Here is a 9,421-nt window from a genome sequence, read left to right as displayed (position 1 = left end):
CCCCCCGCCCAGCTGCCCACCCTGCCCCCACCTCTCCGGGGCAGCCCGGGGGTGGGGGGCGCCCGCAGGGCGCCCGACGTGCGCGCGTGCATGGTTGGCCCTCGCTCTCCGCCTGGGCAGCGCCCGACCCCGGCGGGCAGTCGGCGATCGAAGCCCTGAGCGGCTTCCAGTGCGTGGTGGGCACGAGTGTAGACAGTGCGTGGAAAGGCTGGGCTTTGCGGGAGCCTGGGGTGTCTGTGCCCTGCGCGCGTGGCACCCGACGCTCCGCCGGGAGGGGTGGAAAAAGGATGGATGTGCCTAGGTGGACGGCGCAATTGGACGCGCCGTGGTGTGACCTGGAGGAGGCCAGCTTCGGGGTTGGCCACTGGCCCTTCGGGACAATTGGCGTTGAAGTGCGGCTTATTCGAGAAGGAGGCAACCGTTTGGCGAGGGGGCGGGAAGGCAGAGGTTCTGCAGAAAAGTCGAAGTGAGTTTAATGACCAGGGTTCCCAGCGGAGAAAGTGGCAACGTTGTAGACGGGGGACACCCTCCCCCGCTCCCAAAAAGCATTTGACACAATATAGGGGAAGATTTGACATTTCAGTCCTCACTTGGGAGTTTGTAAGGAAGGCCTAAAGGGTTATTGAGAAAGAAACAGTCTTGCGATGGGAAAAGCAGCGCCATTTTTTAATTCAGAAAAGAAAGTTTGGGAGTTGTCAAGAGTGATATTTAGAGCAGTTGGGGGCTCAGAGACCATTGCTTTAGCCCCAGGCTAGAGGTAGTTCGCTGAAAATTTTGCTTCAGATTATTTCAAGTGGATTTGATCTAGAAGTGTTTGCACTTTACAGGGGATCCTGGATCACTGTCCTTCTCTTGAACGTGTCGCTGTCATTGATGTCATCAGGGATTTCATTTCTAATACAGGATTCCTCTGTGTCCAGACTCCGTTTCATAGCAGCAGGAGGGGACATTATCCCGTGCTTGACGTTGTGACACTTGGTACTTCGTGCTTCAGTGTTGGAAAAGTAAATAGAATATGTCCAATGAGTATGGAAAAATTCTCTGTTCAGATCTGAATTCCTTACTTATATTTCAATCATAGCTGTTGGTTCTCCTCCATCCATGGGATTTTCCAGGCATGAGTACTGGAGTGGGGTGCCGTCACCTTCTCCGTCTTAGTAAATACTATCCCCCATACATCTTTTTTAAAAATTAAAAAAAAATTTATTTTATATTGGAGCATAGTTGACTTACAATGTTGTGTTAATATCAAGTATACAGCAAAATGATTTGGTTATACATACGCATATATGCATTCTTTTTCAGATCCTTTTCCCATGTAGGTTATTACAGACTGTGGAGTAGAGCTCCCTGTGCTGTACAGTAGGTTCTTGTTGATTATGTTTTATATATAATAGTGTTTATAAGTTTCTCCCAAACTCCTAACCCGGTACATCTTAAATGAAAGTTAGAATGTGAATCTTGCTAGTAGATTCAGGTGCTAATAGTGAAATTCATCGCATGTTGTAAGAAAGTAGTCTTTTCTGTTTATTAATAAACTGATCAGAACTCAGGGTTTTTTGTCTTCTCAGTCCTGTGGAGAATTCTCACTTTCCTGAAGTGGAGCACTGTGTATGCCTTTTAGTGTATCATAACCCCCTTGGCTTAAGTAGGTTGCAGCTAGGATATCAGCAAATGCAGGGTAGGTATCTGGTTTTTATTTAAACATGTTTTGCCATTGAAAGCAAGAGAGATAGGCCTATAGCTTTTCACTTGATTTAGGAACAGGATTGTGCTCTTTTTCCTCCCTCTTTCTCTCTGTTTCTCTCCCTATCCATGACATATTTTCTCTGCTGTGTTAATGCCTTTTAGTTTATATAATGCTTGTAACTTTAAAAGTGATTTGATGTAATGAAATCATTTAAAAAAATCTCAGCAATCAAGAGCAAGTTCATTTTGGTCCTGACATAAAGCAGGAGAATCAAGGGATGGTGACAGGACTTAAAATTTTGACTTTTCCTCCTTTATTATTTACAGGTATTTTTTCTTTTTTTGTTGATTTATTTTTGGGAGCACTGGGTCTTCCGCGTGGGCTTTCTGTAGTTGCAGCAGTCCAGGCCGCTCTTCCCCGTGGTGCGCCAGCTTCTCACGCCATGGCCTCTTGTTGCGGCACTCGGGGTCAGTAGTTGTGGCTCCCGGGCTTAGTTGCTGCGCTGCACATGGAATCTTCCTTCAGTCGGGATCGAACCCACATCCCGCTGCATTGGCTGATGGATTCTTATCCACTGCACCACCAGCGAGTCCTCCACAGCTTTTGATTTTGTACTTTGAACACCTTCATTCTCTTGAGACTACTCTGAATTTGCATAGCCAGTTGTATTTTGGGTTGTTCTTCCTCTTAGCAAATCTTAATATTGGTTTAATACAAGGCTTAACTTTTTATGGTGATAATACACTGTTTTTTTGAAGCACTGAAAAATTGACTTTTTTTTTTTGCTGATAAAGCACTTGGAATAACTAAAAACTCTTTTAGTAAGACTGGATAAGTAGTCATTGAGCCACTATTTTGAAGTTGAGCAAAACAGAAATTAAATTTGGTAACATGTAAATAATCAGGTCCCAGTTGAGAGAAAGCCTAAGAATTAGTTGTAATCAAATAGTGTGATTCAACTGGAGAAAGACAAATCAGGAAATGTGTAAAAATATAACTTGTTAGTATGTTAATTTGGTATGTGCTAATTAACAGTGTTTTGAAAAATTAGGAAATTATAAAAGCAGTTATCTGATATCAGAGGATGAGAAGGACCTTAGAGCCAGAAAATAGCTTTTTTTGATAGAGTGAGTATGAAATTTCGGAAATGATAGAGATTATGTATGGGATATAAGAATGCACATTGTAGGATCATGTAGGCGAGAAAGGAGGAAATATGTTGCACTGAGGCCAGGCGAAGAAAAGGAGCAACCTACTTAAGCCAAGGGGGTTGTAACACACTAAAAGGCATACACGGTGCTCCACTTCAGGAAAGTGAGAATTCTCCACAGGACTGAGAAGACAAAAAACCCTGAGTTCTGATCAGTTTATTAATAAACAGAGAAGAATACTTTCTTACAACATGCGATGAATTTCACTATTAGCACCTGAATCTATTAGCCAGATTCACATTCTTTCATTTAAGATGTATGGGGTTAGGAGTTTGGGAGAAACTTATAAACACTATTATATATAAAACATAATCAACAAGAACTTACTGTTTAGCACAGGGAGCTCTACTCCACAGTCTGTAATAACCTACATGGGAAAAGCATCTGAAAAAGACTGGATATATGCATGCTGCTGCTAAGTCGATTCAGTCGTGTCCGACTCTGTGCGACCCCATAGACGGCAGCCCACCAGGCTCTCCGTCCCTGGGATTCTCCAGGCAAGAACACTAGAGTGGGTTGCCATTTCCTTCTCCAGTGCATGAAAGTGAAAAGTGAAAGTTAAGTCACTCAGTCGTGTCCGACTCCTAGCGACCCCATGGACCGCAGCCTACCAGGCCCCTCCGTCCATGGGATTTTCCAGGCAAGAGTACTGGAGTGGGTTGCCATTGCCTTCTCCGGATATATGCATATGTATAACCAAATCATTTTGCTTTATACTTGATATTAACACAACATTGTAAGTCAACTACGCTCCAATATAAAATAAAGTTTTTTTTTAATTTTTAAAAAAGATGTATGGGGGATAGTATTTACTAAGATGGAGAAGGCGATGGCACCCCACTCCAGTACTCAAGCCTGGAAAATCCCATGGATGGAGGAGAACCAACAGCTATGATTGAAATATAAGTAAGGAATTCAGATCTGAACAGAGACAGAATTTGTCTGTACTCATTGGACATATTCTATTTTACTTTTCCAACACTGAAGCACGAAGTACCAGGTGTCACAACGGTAAGTATGGGATAATGTCCTCTCTTGCTGCTATGAAACGGAGTCTGGACACAGAGGAATCCTGTATTAGAAATGAAATCCCTGATGACATCAATGACAGCGACACGTTCAAGAGAAGGACAGTGATCCAGGATCCCCTGTAAAGTGCAAACACTTCTAGATCAAATCCACTTGAAATAATCTGAAGCAAAATTTCGGGCAGCTGGAGGAGGAAATGGTAACCCACTCCAGTATTCTTGCCTGGAAAATCCCATGGACAGAGGAACCTGGAGGGCTACAGTCACTTGGGTCACAAAAGAGGTGGACACGACTTAGCGATTAAACAACAATATATGTACATATGGTATTAAGCATTTGAGTAAAAGGTCTGTTTTATTTTTTTAACATGTGGCAAGTTGTTTGGTAGATCATTGTTTTAGATCCAGGTTGCCAGTGTATTTTTGGAGGACAAGGTGGAGAGGAAGACCTTTCCTAATGCTGAAGTGCTGGTGGAGATGATTGGGGTGGGGAAAACCCCGTGTGGGCAGAAGAGAGAATCCTTGTATCCTTTTTTGGGGTCATTTTGTTGATTGACGGTTTCTATGTCTTCTCCCCAACTCAGTGCCATGTAAACAACCCACAAAGTGAAATACTATCTTAGGGAAAAGAGTAGTTTAAAACATTAACCGCTTTAATTCTCCTACAATTGTGTACTGTGATGAACCGTGTTCTATAGGTGAAGAAGCAGATGACATTCTCAGTTTTGAGCTTTTTTAAGATCATGACTTTTAGGAAAAGAAGGTGATTGGCAACAAAACAAGCAAATCAAAGGTCTGTTTTATTTTAAAATTGCCATTTGACTGCTTTAGGTTTTGGACACAAATATTTAACTCATTTGTCCCTCCTGTCTACCTTTACACTAGTAATGAGGCTCAGCCTTCATCCTGAGAACCCTGCCGTATTGAGGCAGTCTGCTGTGGAAGATTCCTTTTCATCAGGAAGACATATGGGCCTGAGAATCTTGACTCTGTATTTTGGGCCCTGCCAGTTAACTAATTTTGAATACGTCACTTTACATAAATGAGTTTCCCCCTGTGTAAAATGTGTGTTGCAGTTGGTTTTAGAATTCCATGATTCTGTGTTTGTTTCATCCAGCTGCCCCAAATTCTCTTTGGACTGAGTTGAAGGGAGTATAAATATGAACTCGGGGAGGAAAATGGACTAATAAATTTTGATGTTTTCAGCAGTAAGTTTAAACTGCCCGTCTGGTTAGTCCCAGGGCAAACGCAAAGGACCGGGTGCCCTAGGTTGTAGTCTGTGTTGGTTTCCGTGTCAGTTTCCCTTCCTTGATAGAAAGTAGTAGTACCGTGGCGGAGTAGAAATGGCGTGCTTGGTTTGGAACAAGACTCTGCCAGCCTTGTGCTTGTTGGCGAATTACTGTGTATTTCCTGAAGACCCAGTTTCCTCATCTATAAAATAAAGATAATAAATAGTAGCTATTTGTATGCCGAGGCATGGAAGCAACCTAGATGTCCGTCAACAAATGGGTGAAGAAGCTGTGGTACATATACCTAATGAAATGTTACTCAGCCACAAGAAGGAATGAATTTGAGTCAGTTCTAGTGAGGTGGATGAACCTAGAGCTTGTTACACAGAGTGAAGGAAGTCAGAATGTGAAAAACAAATACTGTATATTAACACGTATATAGGGACTCAAGAAAGATGATACTGATGAAGCTATTTGCAGGGCAGGAGTAGAGATGCAGACATGGAGAGCAGACTTGTGGACCCAATGGGGGAAGCAGAGGGTGGGATGAATTGAGAGTAATATTGACATATATTTACTGCCGCAATTGCACCCCACTCCAGTACTCTTGCCTGGAAAATCCCATGGATGGAAGAGCCTGGTAGGCTGCAGTCCATGGGGTCGCTAAGAGTTGGACACGACTGAGCGACTTCACTTTCACTTTTCACTTTCATGCATTGGAGAAGGAAATGGCACCCCACTCCAGTACTCTTGCCTGGAGAATCCCAGGGACGGGGGAGCCTGGTGGGCTGCCGTCTATGGGGTCGCACAGAGTCGGACACGACTGAAGTGACTTAGCAGCAGCAGCAGCAGTAAGATCGATAGCTAGTGAGAAGATGTATAACACAGTGAGCTCAGCCCAGTGCTTTGTGATCACCTAGAAGGGTGGGATCGGTGGGGTGGCAGGGAAGTTTAAGAGGGAGGGGATATATGTGTACTTATGACTGATTCATAAGAAACCCATGGTTTCTGTATGGTAGAAACCCAACACAAAATTGTAAAGCAATTATCCTCCAATTAAAAATAAATAAAAAATAAATAGTAGCTATTTGTAGATGATTGTGATGGTTAAAATACATGACCTATGTAAAATACCCGGCTCCTTTACAAAGTATGCAGTATTTGGGATGTGTCTTCTATTTTTCTTTTGGGGAGCTGACATCTGTTCATATATATTCCATTTTAAGTCTCTAGGACTTCCTTTTTAGGAAGGGAAATTTCAGGCTCAGGTTCAGTCCTATCCCCCACATGGTGATTAAACTGGGATTAAAATCTCATTTTGAATTTGGAGTCAAAAGTGGTTTTTCTGCTTCCTCACTGTTCAAGAGTTCTTTGTCCTCTGGTTTGAAAATGCCTAAGTAGGCTCAGATAACCTTAGTCTCTGTTTACTGCGGCCCATCAGAGCTGACTTTCCAGGGAAATAAAACGGCTCACATACAGCTTTTGCCTGCAGTCAGTTTAGCAGGGGGGATTCTGCGATGATAGAACTTGGCAAGATTTCCTTCAAATAAAACAAGCTGCAAACAGGGGCCCCTGGAAGCGATCATGTAATGGTTTTATGAATGACCTGGGTCCTGCTTTGGTAAATATGTAGGGTGCGGAACAGGGCAGGGACAGCTGAAGTGTGAAAAGGTAGAACTGGGCTTCAGGGGATTTGAACAGGTGGCACGTGCCGCCTCCTTTGCTTATCAGAATCCTCGCTGTTCTTTCAAGCCCGCATCCAGTGCACTTTGCCCATGAATCTTCTCCCGAGTCCCATCTGATGTGACTGCTGTCGTGTTTGAGCCACAGAGGCATTTTGGATCTGGCGCTGTTCTGGCATTTATGTTCTGCTTAATGTTGTATGTATCCGTTAGGGTTCTGGTAGGAGACAGGCTGAACTAGGTAACCACAGAGACTCCAAGAACCATTTGCTAAGTGGTGGGCAGGTTTGGGGAAATCAGCAAGGACTGGATAGTCTTCCAGGGCCAACTCCTCTGGGCCTGGGGAGCGAGAGGAGGGAAAGGGAGAGTCCTCGGGAATGAGACCGCCCCCCCCCCAGGGGTGGAGGAGCAGCTGTGGCCCCCCGTGAGGACCCAGCCAGCCTGCGGTGGGCTTGAGGGAGAGGGGAGGGGGGATGAATACCCCAGTCCCTCCATCCTCTCTTTCCTGCTGGTGACTTGGTCAGAGGGCAGGTTGATGCTTCTGCGGGGGGTGGGGGGGGGATAGAGTGCAGTGGAGAGTGGATCCCGAGGGCACTGAAGTCCTGTGCAGGACGCTACCATCACTGACGCGCCCCCCACCGTGTCACTCACCTCTCCACATGAGGAATACAGATAAAAGCCCTTTTGTCAGCCCTTAATGTGCGTCTTCATCCTGTCTCTTTCTTCGCAGTCGCATGTTTTGAAAGACAGTTGGGTCGTGCCTCTTCCATTTTTCTCATTTCTGTTCACTTCCAGCCATCATAGTCAGGCTTCTGCCACCAGTGCTAATAGCCACACCCAGTGGCAGGCTTTGCGCCTTGTAAAACTGATGGGTTATGTGCTTACAACTCTGCCCAGCTTCCAGGCTGCCCTTTGCAATGCCGTTCTCTCTTTTCTCTTTTCTTTGCTTAGGTTGCACCGGGTCTTAGTTGCAGCACATGAGATCACATGAGATCTCCAATTGTTGCTGCACACATGGGATCTTTCGTTGCAACATGTGGGATCTAGTTCCTTGACCAGGGATCAAACCCAGGCCCCCTGCATTGGGAGCTCGGAGTCTTAAGCACTGGACCACCAGGGAAGTCCCTGCAGTGCTTTTTAAAATGTGACCACTAAGACCTCCTAAGACCACTTGTGTCAAAAATCATGAGGGATAGTCGTTTAAAAATGTATATTCCCAGGCCCTCCCCAGAGCTACAGAATGAGGGCCAGGGAACCTACGTTTTTAACCAGGCTCCTTCTTAGCCCCTCTCCTACCATCAGAGCTACATGGCTACCTGGCCACATTTTTTAGGGTTCTTCGTATTATTAAAAGGTAATGTGATACATTTTTTAATTGTTTGCATTTAACTAATTAGCTTGTAGTCTCCAAAATGTAATGCAGTGTAATTGTGCGGTTGACAATATAGTTACAGTTTTGGGGAAAGATAAAATCCATAGTGCACACTGGGCAGTGTGACCCTGAGTTTTTAGCGAATGGTGTACATGTCTCCTTGTAGTCCTGTCATTGTATCTGTAGTGACTGTACGTGTGACCTCATTGGAGAACATGTCAAGAGTCTAACTTTGGAATCCTTCCGGAGTGTGAGGCCTGCTCTGTGAGAGGCCCTGCCCCCTCCACCGTCCCCCCCGCATTCTATGCCTGCTCACCTCTGGGAACCCTAGGCCTGAAGGAGAGGCCTAGAGCCTCCCTGAGCCAGTGGAGGCCAGCTCCCCTTCTGTTATTCAGACTCCACCCTCACTTTGGTCTCCTTTCACACACCCCTAGCTGTCTCCCAGCAGGAGCTGGAAGTTGCCAGTACTGCCAAAGGTTGTCAGGCTGGAGGTTAGATCCTGGTCTGCTGCCCACGGTACCTGCATGAACCAGTTACTTAAGGTTCCCACAGTACATCTTCCTATCTTTTAACTCCATGCCTTTGATCAGACTTCTTCTGCCTGAAATGCCCTCTGCACTCCTTTGGGCCAGCAAACCTGTACTTGGCAATACTCAGCTAAAGCCTGTGCCTCCTTGACGAATTTTAAAGACTGAAAAATCCCACGGACAGAGGAGCCTGGCAGGCGACAGTCCATGGGGTCACAAGAGTTGGACACGACTTAGCGACTAAACCACCACCACCATCCCATCCTTTCCAGTCCCTTGCTGCTCCCTCTGGGCTTCCTGTGTGTCTGACGCAGGCGCACACAGTAGGTGACGCAGGCGCACACAGTAGGTGAGTGCCTGCTGCTGCCTGAGGCTGTGCATCCTGGGTGGAGCCTCATCGAGGAGCTGCTTCTTGAACCTCTGGGGTGTTTCTGCCGTGAGGCTGGTGTTGCGGAGGAAGCTCAGAGAGGAGACAGACAAACGGACAGACAGTTGTCCTGTCTTTATCTAGAAGGAACAGAGAGCTGGGCATTGAGTGCCCCGCCCTCTCTCTTGTGGGTGGGGGCCCTGCAAGAGGGCTCCTTTCAGATACCACCCCCTCAGCCAGGTCCCCCAGCCAGCCAGCCCAGGAAAGCCAGGCTAGTGGCAGGGGGCACCAGGGGGTCCCCCCCACCCGGGCCCC

The 9,421-nt window shown here is 45.9% G+C and overlaps 1 protein-coding gene across 1 annotated transcript in view; it reads left to right on the top strand.

Moving 5' to 3' along the window:
* MBOAT2 (membrane bound O-acyltransferase domain containing 2) overlaps positions 1-9,421 on the top strand; it is a 105,778-nt gene that overhangs the window by 1,996 nt on the left and 94,361 nt on the right. The window contains exons 2-3 of the mRNA XM_010852109.1: positions 13-328; positions 412-466. Coding sequence (XP_010850411.1) covers positions 13-328; positions 412-466 — 371 coding nt within the window. The remainder of the gene's footprint in view (positions 1-12; positions 329-411; positions 467-9,421) is intronic.

The sequence above is a fragment of the Bison bison genome, unplaced genomic scaffold (assembly GCF_000754665.1).
Source record: "Bison bison bison isolate TAMUID 2011002044 unplaced genomic scaffold, Bison_UMD1.0 scf7180017864307, whole genome shotgun sequence".
In the NCBI taxonomy this organism is placed as follows: domain Eukaryota; kingdom Metazoa; phylum Chordata; class Mammalia; order Artiodactyla; family Bovidae; genus Bison; species Bison bison.
The sequence above is the reverse complement of the archived record's forward strand: the minus strand, read 5'-3'. Positions and strand labels throughout refer to the sequence as shown.